Source organism: Ceratotherium simum, chromosome 21, assembly GCF_057802395.1.
Source record: "Ceratotherium simum simum isolate JZ-2026a chromosome 21, ASM5780239v1, whole genome shotgun sequence".
NCBI lineage: Eukaryota > Metazoa > Chordata > Mammalia > Perissodactyla > Rhinocerotidae > Ceratotherium > Ceratotherium simum.
In genome coordinates this window covers 45,998,626-46,019,554 of record NC_141920.1, presented here as the reverse complement: position 1 = coordinate 46,019,554, position 20,929 = coordinate 45,998,626, and the positions used below count along the sequence as shown (strand labels likewise).

The 20,929-nt window shown below is 44.9% G+C and overlaps 1 protein-coding gene across 11 annotated transcripts in view; it reads right to left on the bottom strand.

Annotated features, from left to right (window-relative positions):
- RIN2 (Ras and Rab interactor 2) overlaps window positions 1–20,929 on the bottom strand; it is a 215,702-nt gene that overhangs the window by 44,511 nt on the left and 150,262 nt on the right. For 7 of the 11 annotated variants that reach the window (XM_087445668.1, XM_087445667.1, XM_087445669.1 and 4 more), the window contains one exon: window positions 17,725–17,825. The exons of 2 other annotated variants lie outside the window; for them this stretch is intronic. In XM_087445668.1, the coding sequence (XP_087301794.1) occupies window positions 17,725–17,825 (101 nt within the window). 2 more of the 11 variants (XM_087445675.1, XM_087445673.1) reach the window with 2 other exon arrangements.

Below are 20,929 nucleotides of genomic sequence, written 5' to 3'. Positions count from 1 at the left end.
TCTGGGTGACGCTGATGCTGCCACTCTGAGGAGCACTTTGAGGAGCACTTGCTTGAGACCTAAGAGCAAAATGTGCACTTCAACTCAGATCCAATTAGGTGGGTTTTTTTGTGGGGGTGGTGGGGTGGGGTGATGGGTAACATGCCATTGAAAGAATTCTCGGAACCCAAATAAAGAAACATCTCACTCCCGCCATTTCAGGTTGGGGATATTTTACCACGACCGAATTCTACGATCTCTAACATGGCAATCCTGACACTCATGTTGACACTTCTTTCCTTAGAAGGGCACTTCCTGACACCTCACTTGTTTCAAGAAGCTAAAAAGCCTCTGTTCTGACAACTGACCTCAGCCTAAAAAGCCAGGGCCCAGACAGGAAGATGGTGAATAAGATTCATGGGGCCTCATAAAGGAGCAACTATAAATTAGATCTTGTCTTTGCAAGTGACTAAGCTCACTAATGCCTTTATTCAGACAACCATCTGAGGGTTGTGGCACATTATTACAGGACAAATTGGCTTTTATCAGGGACAACCTTTAGGAAAGAACTAATGAGGGACACGTCCAACATGCAGTGGATGCTGTTGGTGCCCTGCCCCAGATCCCCTTTACCAGACCAGGTACCCACGCCCCCGCTGCTGTGAGTGTCAGCTGCCCAAGGCTCACAGCCGCCCCCTTCTCCTGGACATGACCAGGAAGTTATGCCCTCCCCTGGGAGCAGGCCCACTGCTAAAGACATACTGACACGGGGTGTAGAGGAGTGGCCTTCTTGCCTCAAGGTGGGGCAACTGTGAGGTGCTAGTCACACTTCAGAGCTCCCTGAGGGATCAGGCTGAGGCTACACATCAGCTGACCCCAAATCTTGGCCCAGTTTCCTCCCTATCCCATCCTGTATCCCTCACTCCTTCACAGGCTGCTCCTGAGAGCCTCTCTCAATCAATCACTGCACAAGAATCCCATCTCAGGCTCTGCTTCCAGGGAATTTGACCCAAGACCCAAGACAGAATCTGATGAGATTAATAGAAACCTGATTTCTAACATAGGCGTCCATGTGCAAATATGAGGGAGGGCAAAGAATGAGTGGCTTATAAAAGATAAACCACTGTAACCTAATCCAGGAGATTCTAATGATGACATGGTCACAGTGGGACGGCTGGCACCTGAGACCTGGTGAGCTTTTTTTTTTTTTTTTTTGTGAGGAAGATCAGTCCTGGGCTAACATCCATGCCAATCCTCCTCTTTTTGCTGCGGAAGACTGACCCTGAGCTAACATCCGTGCCCATCTTCCTCCACATTATATGGGACACTGCTGCAGCATGGCCTGACAAGCCGTGGTCGGTGCGCGCCCAGGATCCGAACCCAGGCCACCAGCAGTGGAGCACGCGCACTTAACTGCTACCCCACTGGGCCGGCCCTGGTGAGCTCTTTTTGAGCTTTGTCTTTCTAACCTGAAAGTGGTAAATAACAATACCCCACCCCCACCATGTAGAATTAGTGCCATCAAGAATCATGAATGGATGCTAATATCAGTAGATGAAAGACTGTTAGGAAACAGAACATTCGCAGTCTTAAAATATCATCCTGCAGATTACTTATCATGAAGAGGAAAAGGTGCCCAGACAATGGAGAAACCTGGCAGACACCATCTGAACCAGGTGATTGGGGTTAGCGCCTCCAAAAATGAGACACCTGACATCCAGAGCGTCAGATGTGAGGCTCTGAGAAGATTATAGTATCACCTGGGTCGTCTTCCTGCCCCAAAATGGGTTTAACCTGAATCTACATGGCAGGAAACAGACAAATCCAAATTCAGGGACTTTCTGCAAAACCAGCAGGCTGAATTCTTCGAAAATGTCAGTGTTGGCCTGGCCCTGTGGCTTAGCGGTTGAGTGCACACGCTCCGCTACTGGCAACCCGGGGTTCGGATCTGGGTGCGCACCGACCCACCACTTGTCCGGCCATGCTGAGGCGGCGTCCCACATACAGCAAGTAGAAGGATGTGCAACTATGACATACAACTATCTACTGGAGCTTTGGGGAAAAAAAAAAAGGACGAGGATTGGCAATAGATGTTAGCTCAGAGCCAGTCTTCAAAAAAAAAAAAAAAAAAAAGTCAGTGTCATGGAAGATTTTTTAAAAAAAAAGGCTGTGGGATTATTATAGATAAAAGGAAACTAAACAGATGTGATAACTATAGTGAGTGCATGGAATTGATCACATATGGCATCAGAATAAAAAACAGCAATAAAGGACAATTGGGGGTATTTGAATAAGGGTGTATATTAGATGATATTGTGTAGATGATTAATTTCCTAAACGTGATCATTTTATTATAGTTATGTAGGAAAACGCTCTTGTTCTTAAGAGAAGCATGAGATGCATACTGAAGAATTTAGGGGCAAAGTGGGAAAATGTTTGAAAGTAAGTGTCAAATGGTCAGTCCTGCACCCCCCTCCACACAAAAAACGGAAGAACATATAGAGAGATAAAGCAAATGTGGCAAAGTTTTCAATAATTGGTGAATTTAGATGAACAGTACTAGTCTTGCAACTTTTCTGTAATGTTTGAAATTTCTAAAAATAATAATTTGGAGAAAATGGAATGGAAAAATATCTACTATCTCACTGGGTTTTTATGAGTATAAAATTGATTTATTTACTCAACTATTACTACTGTTTCCAAGTGTCTAGGGCTGTTTTCATGGGGAGATGAAGCTGAGACCCACATGTGAAAATATTCAATGAATCATAAAATGCCCCACAAATTTCAGGTGTCTCTAGAGCCAGAGAACAAACACTGGAAAGCTCATACACTATATCTCTCCCCATTCCAACCCACCTGGGCCTCAGGGCTCTGAAGCAGACGGTTGGATATTCTACCTACTCTGGGGGGAGAGGGCGATGGGGGACAGGGCTTTCCAGCACCAGCTCCCCTCCGGTCACACCTGATTTAAGGCTCTTCAGAGTGTGGAATGAGAGTGGCCTTTCCACTTGGCTGTATCCCCTTCATTCCCAGGGCCAGGCATCAGTAGCTTAGGGAGGAGCAAGAATAAGTGATTGCAGGAAGCGTATTCTAATGCAGGACAGTCAGGCAGACACGAGGACTAGTTTTATTAAAATTTGCAGACTTAGATTCATCTCAGAGAAAACAAAAACTTTCACCAGAACTTTCAAATGATGCTCTTTCTTGTCCTAATCCAGAACTCCAGAGGATGGCACAATCTATCAATGCAGCTTCTAATGACCAAGGTCTAGAAGTGTGTGGTTCCCTCGCACTTCTCAATCCGTCACTCCTTCTCCCAAGCTCCATTCTACACAACACATGGGGGGTTATACTTTGACTTTACAGTCCAGTCTTTTTTCAAACAAATAAGATAGACAATTAACAAGGCAGTATAGGAAACACATAAAAATTTGATGTTAGGTTGTTTCTGTGAAAGAAAAGTACTAGTGCAGTAAACACAATCAACAATCTCCTAGATATAAAAATCCCAGTTTGGCTATTGAATAGTCAAAATAAAGTTTAAGGGGCCTAGATACAAGGCAAAATGCCAAATTATCCCTGTCAACAAGGGTGGTACACGTCTATTTGGCTAAGGGGTCTCAGTACAAGTGCAGTGCTCCGGATGGCTCTGTCCTCAGAGTTAGGACATGGGGACAAAACAAGCATAATTAAAAAAAACAAAAAGCCCCCAAACTTTCTCTATGTGTTAAAAACACACCTTCATTAAGCTGAACAATTATATTTTTTATATGGACAATTTATATCAACATCTGTGATGTGATTGGTTTGTTTTTTAAGGAGAAAAGCTGTTTCAATGAAATATTTAAAATGTACTAAGAATATTCCTTTTTACAGCAGACTGTTAGATCACAGTTTAACTAAAAAAGAGATTGGTTTAATTAGCAACTTCTGAAAACCTCTCAGAGGATGAACGGCAAGACCTCTGTGGAATTAAATAACGTGGGTGGTGCCTCTAATCAGGTAATGCTCTCCTAAACCACATTCCATGCTTCTCTGGCTCCCTTCTCTGTGTTTGCATGTGTGAGTGCTTGTGCCTTAGCACAAACACTATCCCATCTGCTCTGGAATTTGGTACATTTGCGATCTACCTTCATGGAAAAGCCACTCATGTTTTATCCAGGTATTCTGTTTTGCTGCTACTTACAGAGTTAATGGACTCTGTAAATTGAGCCATCTGGAGCCATTTGCAGACTGAGGCAGCAGGACTAGTTGGAGGAATGATTATCGCAACCTCCTAAAACACAGCTCCGCTTTTGGTCTGTCTCCCTCTCTACTCCCCAATTTCTGGACTCAGGCACCACTGGTCTCCTATATCGGGCTTTACAAAGGTGTGGAAGGTAATTCTCTTCTGGGAAGCAGAATCCCTGCTTGCTTTGCCTGCTCCTTCCAGGCCAATCCTGGTGTTGGATGGGGGGCTGAGTAGCCACAAGGGCCGCCTCAGATTTGGAATTTGAAGGGGTCAGTGGCAGGCTTTCCCTGGGTCTTACCTTCCCAGACCCCACCTGGATTTCCAGCAAAATGCTCTCTGATAACTCAACCCTTCGGAAAGACTGAGCGCTCTTCCTGCAGCCAAGGGCTGGTTCTCTGAAGGTCCCAGTAGACCTTCCAGACTTTTTTTTGCTGAGGAAGATTTGCCCTGAGCTAACATCCGTTGCCAATCCTCCTCTTTTTTTGCTTGAGGAAGATTTGCCCTGAGCTAACATTTGTGCCAATCCTCCTCTATTTTTTTTTTTTGTATGTGGGACACTGCCACAGCATGGCTGGTGAGTGGAATAGGTCTGTGCCTGGGATCCGAACCCATGAACCTGGGCCGCTGAAATTTGGATTAGAACATAAGAATATTTTTCCTGTGTTAGTTTTTTTTTTAAATTTTTCCCCCAAAGCCCCAGTAGATAGTTGTATGTCATAGCTGCACGTCCTTCTAGTTGTTGTATGTGGGACGCGGCCTCAGCATGGCCGCAGGAGCAGTGTGTCGGTGCACGCCCAGGATCTGAACCCGGGCCGCCAGCAGCGGAGTGCGCGCACTTAACCGCTAAGCCATGGGGCTGGCCCCTCCTGTGTTAGTTTTTACAAACTTCTCTCTTAGATTCAAGGGGGAAGATCATCCTGAAAAAAGCATCTATTTGCCATTGCTCAGCCCCTCCTTGCCTGTGTTCACGCTATTCTTGGGCATCCACTGCCTTGACAGACTCCTACCCACCTCCCCAAAAGCCCAAATCCTGTCTCCTGCCCTAACTCCTACAGCTGCAAGTAATCTCCCGCACACTGAATTCCTTTACCCACAGTGTATATGGCTCTGGGGCACATACCCCATTTTACTCTGCATTATACACTTATCTCTCTTACTGGCCCGGCTTCAACTCCAGGCTATACTCAGGCCTAGCCCAGCACAGGCACTGATAAAATACCTACTCTAGGTGTGCCGGGAGGGGCACTGGGTAGCAGGTGATCTGCAGACAGTAGGTTTATTCCCTGTGAGTGAGGAAGAGAGAAGCTCAGTGGGGAATGAGAAAGGTCCAGGGCACTGGGTCTCTCCAACAGCTTCCTCCGGGGTCCCCCGTGCACAACCTCTGATTCAGGCCTTTCCTCAGCCAGGCCCCATCAATAGAATCCGGCTGCTCAGTTCCGGTCTCAGGAGACAAAGGGTTCTTGTCTCTGGGTTTATCAGGAAAGGGTGGCAAAAATCACCACAGGTATCAAGAGCCCCCTGGACTTTGGCCATCTCAGGGCCTGGGGGGAGACAAGGAAGCAGCCCAACTCCTTCCAGAACAACAAATTCAAACTTTCAGCAGCTCCTTCCTCCCTGCTCATGAATTTCCCACCTGGACACCCCCTCCAGCCTGCCATCGACTGGCAAGGGGTACGTCTTGGGTGGCTTTGGTTGTAAAAGTCAATGCTGAGTTTTGGCCTAGAATTGTAATTCTATGCCCACCAACACAGGACATTGGTGATAGGCACTCCATTCAAGGTCCCCAAATTCAGAATGCCTTATTCCAACACTGGGAATGAGATTTAGGATTCCAACAAAAGCAGCTCTTTGTGCACAGAAGAGAGGGATAGTACTGGCAGGAAAGCTGCCTTCGGTTAAGTCAGGCACAGAGTGAGGTCTGGAAAACCCCAAAGTGAGAACCCTGCGCACACACCTACGGGGGCTTTAACACTCAGTTACCGAAGAGTTGTCATTCTCTTGGGATGAAAACCACCCACTTCCTGCACATGTGAATGCATCAATATCAAGTCGTTAATTTTTGTAAGGCATGTGATACATTCAATCAAATCAACCCCATTCCAGTTTCTGCTCAGCTTCATAATCTTCAGTGGTTTGGTGGGGAGAGCATTCGCCGTCAGACTTGAATCAAAGTCTCAGCTGACTCTTCATAACTGTGAGTCCGGGGCCCCTTACTACATGTCGTTGAGCCTCAGTTTCCCCTGTCTCTAAAGATGGATTCTTGTTGAAAAAAGGTATCTGTTACTAAAACAAACAAAACCTGAAAAGAACTGATTATAAGAGCCTGGAACATCTTGGGAACTGTGAATAAAGATTCTGTTCAGTAGAGTTTCCAGGATGTCTCTTTTATTTTTAGATATTCACAAATAATTTTTAGATATTCATACGAAAAAAGCAAGGCAATGTGTTTCCATCTAGGAGACACAAAGTCTATTCTATAGACAAAACTCTGGAGCTTGTGTTATCAGCATTTAATGAACCTTCTTGAGGATGGCTCCTGGCAGGTCTCTGGAGCTGGAGCATCCCCATCCTTAGGGTCTAGTCCCAACCTGGGCTCTGGTGCTCGTCCTCCTCAGCTTTCAGATGGAACAAAGAAAGGACAAGAAGCCACTTCTCTTGATATTTTTGTGTGAACTTCCATGCATATCCTGCCTCTCTGGGGGCCTCCCTTCCTCATGCTGCCCATGTCGGCTCTTCAGCTGCACCCCAGCCTAACAAAGCCTTTTCACACGATGTTCCTCAACTACCTGCAGTGGCAAGAAAGGTGCAACCCGGGACATGGCACTGCTGGGGAGTTCAGGCTTCCAGCTACAAAGGCCAGTGCAGGGGTTGTCTTAAGAACTAAGGACCAGGCAGAAGTCAGAGTCCTGTGTCCACCATAGTCTTGCTCTTGGTTGGAGCAGTAGATCCTTGTGTATGTATCAAAAGGAAAGCAAACACACCCCAAATGCCAAACAGTGGCCAATATGCCAGGCTTGGTGGGAAATGAATCAAGGGCTTTGTAGAGCTGGAGGAAGAGAAGTGATGGGTCTGGGATCAACTGGTTCTGAAAAAATGTTAGTAGAAAAGGCCTCTTATGTAGAGAGAAGAAGAAAACGTTGGGGCCCAGGGCAGGCCACCCCAAAATATCCCACAATAGCATATTGATTATTTTGAATTTAAGTTACTTGAGAAGCAAAAGGGCATTCTGACCCTCCTCTCTCTGTTCCCCGAAAAGCAAGAAATAAATCTCCCATGTGAAAGGTGCTCCCTCTGCATCCTTATCACCACAGCATTCAGGGCCGAGAAGCCTGAAGAAGCAAACCTTGCTAATTTACTACTTCAAGCCTAAACTCTGCTTAAATGCCTCACTAATTACGTACCTCAAATCTAAGTTTCTTTGTTATGTCATTCCTCACAAATTTATTGTTTCTTTGTGTAAAATATATATAGACTGCCTGCTTTGTTCACTCTCTGAGCATCATTTCTCTATGATCTCCAATACATATGCATTAAACTGGGTTTTTCTCCTGTTAATCTGGTCTTTTGTCAATTTTATTATTAGTCAAGCCATAAGAACACATGAAGAGTAGAAAAACGATTTCCCCCCAACCCTGACAAAAACAACAGCTCATACTGAAGAGATCCATCTGACAAAAATTTCTGGCACAAGGACAAATTCCAATTTTTGTTAAACACCTATGTACACATACAGCAACCAAAAAATTCCCAGAACACTTTCCATTTCAAAAATACCTAGTAGTTGATGTCCAATGATTTCCTAACGCTTTCAATCATGAAAACACTTCTTTAGAATTTGTGAAGCTGAATTAAACCCCTGCTCTGTAATATTTAAGTCAGGAGAAGAAGGGAGGCCCAAATTTATTCTGGCTACAGGCAGGGGCCCTGGCTAATTTCTCAGTTTATAGGAGAGAAATTGCCAGATGAGCTGAGGAATCTTTTACCCACCTCCCAAGATGGGAAAAGTGATGGGGCAGAGGCCTGGCGAAGGGATATCCTTGTAAGGATCACTGCATGTTTACCTGAATTGGGAGGGATAGTAGAGGCCATCCAGTTTATCTCCTTATTTGAGGTCAAAACGCTAGAAGTTGATAGAACTGGGCTTGCGACCAGTTCTCTGACTTGTGCAGTTACCCTACACCATGCAAGTTGATATTTTAATTCCTCAAGACCTTTTTTGTCCCCTAAACTCTGAAAGGAAAAAGACTAACATATTTTGGGTTGTGGCTTTTATTCCTGCGTAGCTAAGGGCTGCTACTCTCTGAGGGAGGAGGCCTCAGCTTCCTCAAAAAGATTTCTAAAAGCATGTTGAGGGAGGATTTTTGCGGAAGATTTTTAGGGCCTTCGATGATTTTTAAGTTCTAGCTACTGAGGACTAGGAGAAGAGAACACAGAAATGGAAACATCAACAAAAAAACACACGTCTGCCTCCAGGGCGGAGGTACTGCCACGTTCACAAGAGGAGAACAATTTGGTGACTTTTTTTGCTTATGAACTTCCTCTCATTGACTCTCCAGCTAGAGATGAAAAGGGCAGATATGGAGCCAACGCTGGCGGGGCATTCATTTGTTCCTGTAAAACTAAGAAATAGAAACAAAGAACCTGTTGTCCTGGGTATCCCTGGAGCTGAAAACAGGAGGAGAAGGAGCCAGGTGGCTCCAAGTCTTGGCCTGCTGACCTCTGAGCCTGAGCCGCGGAGGCTTCACGGAACGGGCGTGGATTTGCACTTCTTAGTCTTTAAATGCTTTTGGTTACACTGGTGTTACTTTGTAGCTGGACTAAATCACAACTGCATTCTCACCAAGCAGATATTCTGTGGCCGAATCAACTACCAATACTAGCAGCCAGGCAAGGTCTGTAAAGGGCAAAAGATATCTAACTCGAGAGTATGTCATTGTTACAATTGTGTGTGCCCAAGTGTACTGCTGACAGGAAAGCCAGCCACTAAATTGGAAGGTGCTACCCCTCAACACAATTGGAATCGATTTCTAGGACACACTGTACATTTCCAGGACGACCAAAAACACCCTGTACATCAGTGGAAATCATGCACAATCTACCATTTTAACACATGGAAAAACACTGGAAGGATACATGCCAAGGCAAAGAAATAAAATAGCCAATACACACTCAACAGTGGCTCTTTCTCAGGGGGTGGGTTCATAAATATTTATTTTTATTTTCTGTGTTGTGCGTTTGGTAATGAAAAAAGAAATCTTACATGTTCTTTTTAAAAACCTTCTGCAATATCACAGATATCACCAATCAAGACAGACTAAACAGCTGTTTTGGCCATTTTTAATCTGGGGGCTGTACCTACACCTGCTTATCTCACACTTTAAGGTTGGTGTTGAGTCTCGAATCTCATCTTTTCTAAAACCACCTCCTACCTGGAATTACCTGCTTCCCCCCTAAGGTTTCCAGGACACCTGGTACACTCCTCCATTCATCTGGTATAGTCCTCTGTTATGTCCTCATTCCGTTATATGATATTCACTTGTTTACACTGCTTTCTCCCTAGGTTGTGTAAATCTTCAGGCTCCACTGTCCAGGTATTTTACCAAATAGCACCACTCAGTAAATATATTTTTTAAGTTGAACTTAATTGTTGCTACATTGAACAAAGCATTGGTCAATCCTCACAGAATTCCTTGAAACTACATTCCAAAAACTCTTGGTGGCTTGAAATGAGGAAACACTATGGGTGATTAGGGGGAAACTGATCAGCTAGTCATAGCAGAATATTCTCAACAGGCAGGATAGGAAAATGTCTTATTACTACAAAACTATTACACTCTATGACCTCCTCTCATCATGAACAAAGTCCCCTCAAAGCACCCCCCCACCTCCACTGAGGGAAAGAGTGGCCGTGTCTATGGCATCACTTGGGTGTTTCAGACAATGGATTTTCAACTGTCTTTCAGAACGCAATCTCAACCCAAGTCAAAGAGCTTCTCTATCCTGTCTTCCCATTAGATATTCTTCAAAGAATGTGAACAGGCAGGCACTGACAAATATTCAAGAATTAGTGGACATGTGTATTTACAATTCTTAGAAATAGACATTATGTAAGAAGGAACCATTAGTTTTAATAACATCACTTTTTTCAAGGGGCCTAAGATACTGCAAGATATACCTAATAATCTGCAGCAAATGATTAATGTGAACTTCTCTTGTTCTGGTGAACCAGACCGGAGCTCACAGTAATGGAGGAAAACCAACATTTCTGACAGGTGTGACTGGTTCTAGGAGAGCCGCCTGCTCTCAGAAATCTGTGGAACCTTAGGATGGGCCCCAAGCCCCGAACCAACGGCCTGAGGTGCAGGCAGGTTTCCAGATATGGCAAAAGAGCGAAATATTGTTTTGCGGGCTAACACTACACATGACATAGATACTGTGTAAGAAGACAAAATAAAAAGTGATTTTTGCATCTGATGACTTAAATTTGCTTCCAAATGACCTCATGAATACACTCTCCAAAATCTTCAGAAGAGTAAACGTAGGCATAAATCAATGAAGAATAATCATTTTGTATCTGATGTTTTCAAGAAGAAAAGATAGAAAGGAATAAAATGAAGGGATATTACATTCTGTGTTTGAAGTCACTGAACTTGAGGACATATATTTTTTAAATACAGGAAATTGTCTTGGATGCAGATGTATTCTGAGTTTAAAGGCAGAATAAATTTGAAGTTTAAAAACTCCAAAAATAGCTGTATCAGGTTTAAGCGCATACATTTTTTAGTTATGATGCAGCTAATGGCCTTGGCCAAATCAGTTCATGAGACGCTAAATATTTCTGCATATACGTACTGAACAAAGTAATGCAAAGGAATTTAAGAGATGGGGAGAATCTCGTTGCCAATTTTTTCCCGCTGCAAGTTTATTAGATCTAAAATTCAAAAGTAGAAATACAAATAATTAAAGGTACATATGTCTTTGCCCTTTTCTTCTAATTCTGGATTATTTTATCTTTTTATCTCTTCCTTCCAAATAATCCTTTCCGTACTCCAGTTTCCATAAATATCACCCAATGAACTGGCTATGAGCTCAGAATTCTCCAGGACTTTAACCTTTAACTTAGACATGTGGAAAAATGCGATGCTCTATCAAAACTAAAGAATCCCCATTCCTGAGTCTCATAGACTCAAGGAAAAGCACTGAGATAAATACTTGAGTCATAATATACAGGTACTCTCGCTCTCTCTCTCTCTCTTTTTTTTTTTTGGTGAGGAAGATTGGCCCTGAGCTAACATCTGTTGCCAATCTTCCTCTTTTTGCTTGTGGAAGATTGTTGCTGAGCTAACATCTGTGCCAGTCTTCCTCTATTTTGTATTTGGGACGCAGCCACAGCATGGCTTGATGAGCAATGTATGGGTCCATGCCTGGGATGCGAACCCGAGAACCCAGGGCTGCTAAAGTGGAGCATGCAAACTTAACCACTATGCCACCAGGCTGGCCCTCAACATACAGGTTCTCTTACCTGTCTCTAACCACCATGGTTTCAGAAGCTCTAAATCCACACACCCATCCAAATGGCTAGAATGAATAAGTAGCCAGTACCAAGTGCAGATGAGAATAGAGCATTCAGAACTCTCACACACTGTTGGTGGAAATGCAAATTGATATGATGACTTTGGAAAACTGTTGGGCACTATTTACTAAGGTTGAATACATAACCATCCTACAACCCAACTATTCCACTCCTATATTCCTAACTCATGTGTGTCATGTGCATTCATGAAAAGACATGCATAAGAATGTTCATAGCAGCATTATTCAAAATAGCACCAAACTGGAAACAACTCAAATATCCATCAACAGTAGAATGGATAAACAAATTGTGCTGTGTTCGCACAATGGAATCCTATACAAAACGTTGAATGAAAGAAGTCAGAGTTAAAAGAGCATATGCTGTATGATTCCAGTTATATAAAGTTCAAAAACAGGCAAAATTAATCTATGGTAACAGAAGTTAGGAAAGTGGTTACCCTTGGGGTGCACAGAGATTAGAAAGGAGCACTGAGGGGTGCTGAGAATGTTCTATTTCTTGATCTTGGTGCTGTTATGTGGTATTTGTGAAAATTCATCTAGCTATATATTAATTTGTGCGCTCTTTCTCAATTATGTTTTACTTCAGCAGAAAGTGTTTTAAAAGCAGCACTAAGTGAGAATGGGTTTCATTCACTAGATCACAGAACAGCTAATAGGGTCACAGTTATCCTACTGGAGACTTACCTAAGTGGAACGCTGGGCATTTCTTCCCCACACTGTGAGCCAATATTGTTCTCTTCTAATCTTGCGTCCTAACCTCCACTCAAGTGAGGAAGTGAAGGGTTGCACCAGGGACCGGCAGTCTGAGTTTCTTGTGGTTTTGATATCAACACTATCACATAGCTGCTGGGAAGCTCGGAACTTCCCTGGGACACAGACCCTTCCAGAAGAGGCCAATGTTGGTGACCAATTGCTACACTGTAGCATTGGGCAGAGTTGGCCAAGGAATTTTTTAATTCTGTGTGTCTGATTCTGGGGGGATAAAGGTGTGGAGTTCTGGCACCCTGGGCATCCCCAGGGATCTGCTTGGGCTGAAGTGTACCAGCCAGGGGATAACAGGAGGGAGGGAGGTAAAGGGCAGTAAGAGGGTAAACAAAGGCAGCAGCAGCTTCGGTGGGCTGGTCTGGCCAGGATCCTCAGGGATCCTGCACACCTGGCCTGAGCCTCACTTCAGGAAGTTGTTTTGTTTGATTCCTCTGTTCTACCTGAGGACACAGGAATCTTTAGAAACTTGTCTCAGCCTAGAGGCTGATGGGTCCAGGTGATGATGAGGGAGGAGCACTGGCCTGCCCAAACAGACACCCTTCCCCCACCCGAAAATGGATTGTGAAATCCTGGGGGAGGAGGGGAAAGGAAAAGCCTTTATTTTCCTATACTCTAGTCTTTGAGGGGAATGGAGTGGGAAGAAAGAGGAAACAAGAAACAGCATGTTGAGAGAGCAGATGATCAGGAACAAGAAAGCCCTCATCTTTCTGCTGGCCTCCTAGCTTCTATTTGGTAATACACTAGCAAAGGGCATGGGGTAGATTTAATCAGCTCCTATTCTACTGACAAACGTTCACAACAGTCTGAACTCAGAATTGCTGGAGGAAGCGGGGTTGGAACATAGTGGGAAGGGGTTCTGGTCCCTCTTCTTTGCTAGGGAGGAAGCTTAAGGCCTATCACACATTTTCAACTTCTTATTTTTTCATGCACTGGCTGGTATCCCCTAATTGCTTCACAAGGGTGATGTTTTATTTCTGCAAGAGGCCTCCGATGCTCGAATACTTTAGAATCTCCTAAGGGTTGGCATCTTTCATTCGTCCCTTCGACAAATATTTGAGTGTTTGCTATACGCCAGACACTTGTAGGCACTGGAAAAACAGCTTTGAACATAGACCAAACTCCTGCTCTCACGGAGCTCACCTTCCAGGGCTGGGAGGCAGACAATGCACAATGAAGCAAGCGAATATATGTCAGATCTGTACAAGTTCTATGAAGAAAAATAAAGCCAGTTAAGGTGACAGAGGAAGGGAGGGGTCAAGGGTAAATGCTTCCTGGAGGAAGGGCATTCCAGGCAGAGGGAACAGTTAAGTACAGAGGCCAGGAGGCAGGAGCCTGCTTGGCAAGGAGCTGGTGCAGCTGGAGCTGAGTGATGGAGGCGGAGAGACTAAGAGGAGACATTGGTGAGGGGATGTGAGGAGTCAGATCCTGTAGGGTCTCAAAGGCCATGTGACAACTAGGTTTTAAATAGAAAACTAATGAAGAAGAGCAACATGACTTGGATTAGGTGAACTAAAGTTAGAGCGTTCTCTATGCTGCTTAGATAAGAGCCCAGAGAAGGTGAACGGGTGAAAGCAGAGGCACCAGGCAGGGGAGCTAGTGAGTGCTGGTCCCACCGGGGACCTATCTTAAAGGTGGAGCCGCCAGGATTTTGAGATGGAGAGGATGGTGGTTATGAGAGAAGGAGAGGCATCAGGGGTGACTGTGAGGCCCAAGCACCTTGAGGCATGGTTAGGGGGGTGGAAGAAGCAGGTCTGTGTAGGGAAACCAAGGGCTCAGTCCTGATTTTTATAAGTTTGAGATGCCAAAGGTCAGGCTGAGTGGGAAGCTACATGCAAACATCTGGATTCAAAGAGAGGACCAGCCTAGGGATATAAGTTGGGAATCACCAATATACAGATGGTATCAAAGCCATCAGGATGGGATTACCTGGGAATCACTCTAGAGATCTCGTTCAGTAAATAACATACCATCACGTGCCGCATAACGACACTTCCGTCAATGACAGACCACATGCACGATGGTAGTCCTATAAGATTAACACCATAGAACCTAGGTGTATAGTAGGCTATACCAAGTAGGTTTGTGTAAGTACACTCTACGATGTTTGCACAATGACAAAATCACCTAATGACGCATTTCTCAGAACTATCCCCGTCGTTAAGACGCAAGACTGTATTGTGTTTACCACGTGCCAACATTGTGCTAAGTCCTTTACAGCTATTAACTCACTTAATCTTCCTAACAACTCTGAGCTAAAGCTCTGTTATGATCCACAGTTTACTGATGTGGACACTGAAGCACAGAGATTTCTAAGTATCTTGCTCAAGGCTAGTGGGAGAAAGAAGATGGGAGGCGTGAAGAGAGGAGGCTCAAGGCCTGAGTTCTGGGTGCTCCAGGGTTAGGAGATCAGGGAGATGAGGAGCACCCAGCCAGGAGATGGGAAGCAGCAGCAGGCGAGGTGAGCGGAAACCAGGCAGCAAGGTGTCCCTGAAGCCAAGCCAAGCAGTGGTCCAGGAAGGGCAGGTAGACGGACCGTGTCAAATGATGATAGGACAGGAGGTGAGAACTGAAAAGTGACATGTTTACTTTCACTAACCTGGTTTTGAAATTAACTTCCTCCCATCTTGAATGCAGGCAACAAATCCCAGTAGCTCTCAGCAGCTGAAACTCTGTGACCAACAGAAGCCCCAGATGTTTCCTCGTGGTGCAGAAGTACTGTTTATTCTCATCTCTGCTTCCAGATGACAGTAGTTCCCAGACCTACAACTAGACCTTGTCACCTACTGTGTAAGTAAATAAAGTACCTGCACTTTATTTGCTACGAAATCATGCATGTTTAAAATTCTGATCATTGTATTTCAATATCATTGTTTTCTCTATGTCATCCTACATATTTTATTTTATGCATTTAAAATATTATTCTGAGAAGGGGTCCATGACACAAGAAAAAGTTCAACATCTCAACCTCTTCTTAACATTAACCGCAAATGAGAAACCAAAAGCCAGCATAGGTAGAGGAACAGCATTCCTAACTTAGGGAAGAGCATTCCTAACCTAGGGCACCAGCCTCGCACTTAACCCAGCGTTTAACAAACTAAGGAACCACAGACACGTCCTGGTGACTGCACCAGGGTGGGTGAGGCCATAGCACAGCTCACACTCACCAAGGACGATGTGACAGAGGAGGGCGACTGCAGGGCTTCTGGTGCAGCCACCAGAACGTGCCCAGCCAAGGTCCCAGAAGGCCAATCGCTTCTTCTCTCCACGTGGGTTTCACTTGAGGTGGCTTTGCTACCTGCTCCTGCTCTCCTGTCCCCTCGTCTGCCTTTTGGGCGGCTCTGTGCCAGGCTGACCTGCTGTTTCCCGTGGCCACAGCCCTGCTCTGCTCTGCCTTCATTTTGGAAACAGCCCCAAGTCCCCTTTACCCTCTCTCCATTATCTGGCCCTCCTGACACACTGGGCAAAAATGGAGGCATTAAACAACACAGCATTCAAGAATAAGTGACATTAATCTGAAAATAATAAAGTTATTGGGGAACGCTTATAGTCATTCTTAAATTTGAAAAGAAAAAGATTAAAAGAGATGTTAAAGATTAAATGATGGTCAAGCAACCCCACCCCCAGACCACTGCCGTCAGACCAAGATCTTGATGGCCCCTAACCTGCTACCACTCTTTCCAGCAAACCTAACATCCCCTGTGGCTTAGCTTAGGGAGGGGAGGTCACTGCGGCTCCTGTCTGTCATCTGCAGAGCTCAGGGTCCATTGCACAGTGTTGGGTTTCCTGGAAGTGGGAGAAATCAGCTACTAAAGCTCTCTTCTCCACTCTTTGGTCATCAGCCCAGACTTCCAATTTAATTTTAGCTCAATAATGAAAAGGGTAAAGAGAATCCCCCCGGCTAAAGTTGCTCGGAGGCTGAACCTACTCTGAATGTGAGGTAGAACGTCTCGAATCAAAACTCCTTGTGCATTTGTCTAGTTTACAGGGAAAATAACCAGTCGAACCCATCACACTGAGGTCTAGAGGAATCATAGAACGCCTAGGCGCTGCTGCAGGAAGCCTGGGGACCATCTGGTCTACTCCAGCTATTTTATGGAGAAGGAAAGGACACAGAAGGCACACAGAATTCCCACAACTAAGGGGAAATACAGTTCCTCCAGAGACAGACGCAGCAGTCAAAGCACCACCTTCCACTGCCAAGTGCCTCCCTGGGATTGCGCACTCTCCCCTCGGTCTGCGGCAGGGAACAAGTCGGGCGGGTTTGAAACCTGCCTGGACAACCAGTGCCACCTGGTTAGCCTCCTTGGCAGGCCACCTGCCCGTCTCATGATTGCAGGCAAAACCAGCTCCATCAATCTCACCCTCACACTGCACCAGGTAACCTCAACCCCATTTCCTGAGGAAAGGGGAAACTAATAATGAATCTGGCCTCCAAGGCACCAAGTGTCCGCGTCATTTTGTACTGAGCGTACTCTGTTGTCTTTGCTAGCAGTGCGTTACAGTGCGGCATCCAAGAGCTGGAGGAGGTTTTGGCGGTCTCCTCCAACCTGCCCCCACCCGGACCTCTGCACCACATTCTCCAGATAAAGACCTACTCAGATCACCTGCACGATGTACACAGTGTATCACACTTAACCAGCGCAGCACACTGCCTCCGCTTTCTGAATCATTTTCAACCACATCCAATCTCCAATATGCTGCATCACATTTCAGGCTAATGGCTATGGTAAGTGCTGGCGCTTTTTTCTGACCTGAGAATGCAAAATGAGTCCATCCTCTTTAGTGCTCCCCTTTAAACCTTCTGGAGACTCACAGGAGCTACACTGAATTCTACTTTGCACACGGAGGATCCCGCTGCGTTATTGTTTCCATCATGGTGAGTAGGTGGATACGGTAGATATAACTTTAGGTTTCCGGATTCTGATGCCAGGAGGAATTGAGAGCGTGTAAAGTTCAAGTGCCTTCAAAGTGATTAAAATAAACAAGCAGACAACTGGTTCCTGGGCCACTCCCACCTCCTACAGAGAGCTTCATCTGGAGCGGCCACACTCTCCCAGCTCCCAAACTTGAGGAGCGACCTGAACGGCAGTCCTTGCAGCTAAGAGGGTTCACGCAGCCCCCAACAGCACCCGACGCCTAATCGCCTCTGTCACCTGTGGGCTTCGGTGGGTTCCAGGCCATTTTCCAGGCTGACATCTGTCTGCACCATCTCCTGTTTCAGTTCTCCGATCTCCGAGGCGATCGTGTCAATAAGCTATTCAAAGACAAAAATAGTGTGACGTCAGGAAGTGGAAGAGGCGGGCCCAGGGCCGGTAGCTCCAGCCACTTCTATAGGAGCACAGAGATGACCACTTTTTTATTTTTTTAAATCCTGGCTCTGAATTTCCTCTATCCAGAGGAAGAAATAAGAGAGGGAACAGCTTCTTCTTAGAAAGAGGAAGAACTTAGGTTTCGGTATTGCCCTAAGAAAAAGAATATGACACCCAGTTTGGTTTCTCAACATGAATACAAAGAGCAACAAACAAATCCTGGTGAAACCAGGCCTCAACATTAATATCGTCAAAGGGAAAACTCAAGAGGAATTCCCTGGATTACCATTTATACAATCATTGCTGCGGCTACAGAAATAAGCATATTTTAAAGACATATACAGCTGGCAAATCAGTTTCCAACAACATTAAACTTATTTCTCAATTTATTCTGGTTCTCTTTTGATGAGAGACGACTGTTAAGGAAAGGGGAAGAGAGAAGGCAGCATGGTCTGGGAGTGGGTGAGTGGGCGGGCAGGGTAGACATAGGGGAATGGATGGGGAAATGTTCTGGCAGGAGGCTGGTGTGGTCTTGTATCCTCCACCCACACCTGGGACGAGGCTACATCTGACCCTGAAGGCTGGTCTAAATTCTTGAGGGCACCGATCCACTCATTCAACAGAATCTTTCCTGGTGCTGAGGGGCACTGTATGCACAGAGCAGCTGTTCTCAAAGTGTGCCACTGCTTGCTAATTTTTGTTTTAAATTCAGTTATTTCTCATACAAATGTTATTTATGTCAAAATGTAATAGATTGTTTTAAAATAAATATTTAAAAAATTTCTTCATTTATTTTCTAATAGAGCAAATATCTGTAGATAGAATCCACACGAACACATGGTCTTTAGGGTCCTCCATAATTTTTAATAGGGTAAAGGTGCCCTGGGACTAAGAAGTTTGAGAATCACTCCTCTAGCTAAAGACAAGTGTTGTCTTGCCTCAAGCAGCTTTTATCCACCCAGACTCCAGGAGAAACTTCATTTGAGCGTGTAGACTGTTCTAAAATGTTGACCCCGTCTATTCATTCATTAATTCAACAAACCTCTTTGGCCACCCACTTCGTGCCAGGCACTACAAGTTATAGAGTAAGGCTGACAATTCTCATGAAGATGGTATTCTGGTGGGACACAAACCACAGCATAGAACACTGAGAAGTTCTAGAATGAAAAGAGAATTGAGTGATTCTGTAGGGAACAGCTAAGGGGCCACTCTAGCCACAGTGGGATGGTTAGGACAGGTCTTTGAGGAAGTGATGGAGCCCTGAATGACAAGGGAGCCGTGAAACGATCAAGGTAAGAGCCCTCCACACAGAGAAAGTCCCAGAGGCTGGGGAGGCATGTGGAAGGAGAGGCAGGCAGGAACCAGAGCTCCTCGGCATTCTAGATCACAGTATCCTTGGATTTGAGTTTTCTACACTAAGAACCATGGGAAGGCTTTAAGGAGGGGAAAGACATTTTACTTGTTTTATCTTCTAGAAAGATCACCTTGGCTGCTGGCGAGAAATGGTTTGTAAGGCCAAGAGGAGGAGCAGCAGGACCAGTCAGGAGGCAACTGCGGGGGTCCAGGCAAGAGATGATGGTGGCCCAACAAAGGTGGTAGCAGTGGAGGTAGAAAGAAAGGGGGAAACCCAGGACCAGTGTGACATAGACATTGATGGAAGTTGATGGATGGAGTGTGGGGGTGGCGGGAAGAGAAGAATCAAGGACAACTCCTAAGTTTTGAGCTCGAGCAATTAGACGGATGGCAGTGCCCTTGACTGATACGGGACAGTCTTAGGTTTGAGGAGGAAATTGAGTTGGATATTGGGCAGGTTAAGTTTTATTTGAGTTGCTTATCGGCCATCAATTAAATTTAAGTGGCTTTTGACATTGAAGATGGAGCTATTTATACCTTTGGAAGTCACTGGCATATGTGTTAGTGTTCCCAAGTCCTGTAACAGGAAGAGATTATCTAAGGGAAGAGTGTGGATAGAGAAAGGGTCCCTGCAAATAGCTCTGCACACTCCCAATACTTAGAGGTCAGAAGGGAGGTCAGCCAGGGCCTCCATGCTTGATCCTTCTCCTTTGTGTGTGACTGAGGTGGGGGCTGTAGATAGAGCTTCTAGAAGCACTGGGGCCTTGGGAGAGAAAATGATCAGGAGATCTCCTTTTACATACATCCTGGTGGCAAAAATTAAAAAGTCCTAGGGGCTGGACTAGGGGTGTAGTGGTTAAGTTCAGGCACTCCACTTTGGCGGCCCGGGGTTCGAGGGTTCAGATCCTGGGTGTGGACCTACACTCTGCTCATTAAGCCATGCTGTGGCAGCGTCCTATATACAAAATAGAGGAAGACTGGCACAGATGTTAGCTCAGCAAGAATCTTCCTCAAGCAAAAAGAGGAAGATTGGCAACAGATGTTAGCTCAGGGCCAGTCTTCCTCACCAAAAAAAAAAAAAAAAAAGGAAAAAGTTCTACAATGCCAAATATTCCAGGATGTGGGAAAACAGGAACCCCCATGTGCTGCTAGAGGAGTATTGTTCATAGACCACTTTGGAGAGCAATTCACAATATCTTATAGAGTTGAAGATACACAGACCTCCTACATATGCACTCTAGAGAAACTCTTGCACATCGTGTAAGGAGACCTTTATAAGAGTATTGGCTGCACCACTATTTCTAAGAAAACTAAATTATAAGCACCGAAATGTCCAGCAATAGGAGAATGGATAAGTTAAGGTACTGAATACTACACAGCAGTTAAAATGAATGAACCAGAGTTGTATGCATCAACACATATATAAACATCAAAGCTCAAAAAGCTTTCATAAAAGCAAAAAAACAAAGACAAGTTGAAAAGGGTTACATTCAGTATATGAAGTTTAAAACCATGCAAAATTGTACTATTTAGTGTTTGTAGATACACACATAGATGTAAAGACTACTCCAATATGCAATATGGGGGTTATAGTTCTAATCAAGGATAGTGGCTACCTCTAGAGGAGAAATGGACAGAGGTGTTCACAGGTCAAGAGGCTCAACCACCTGTGAGATTTTACTTCTTAAAATGAAAT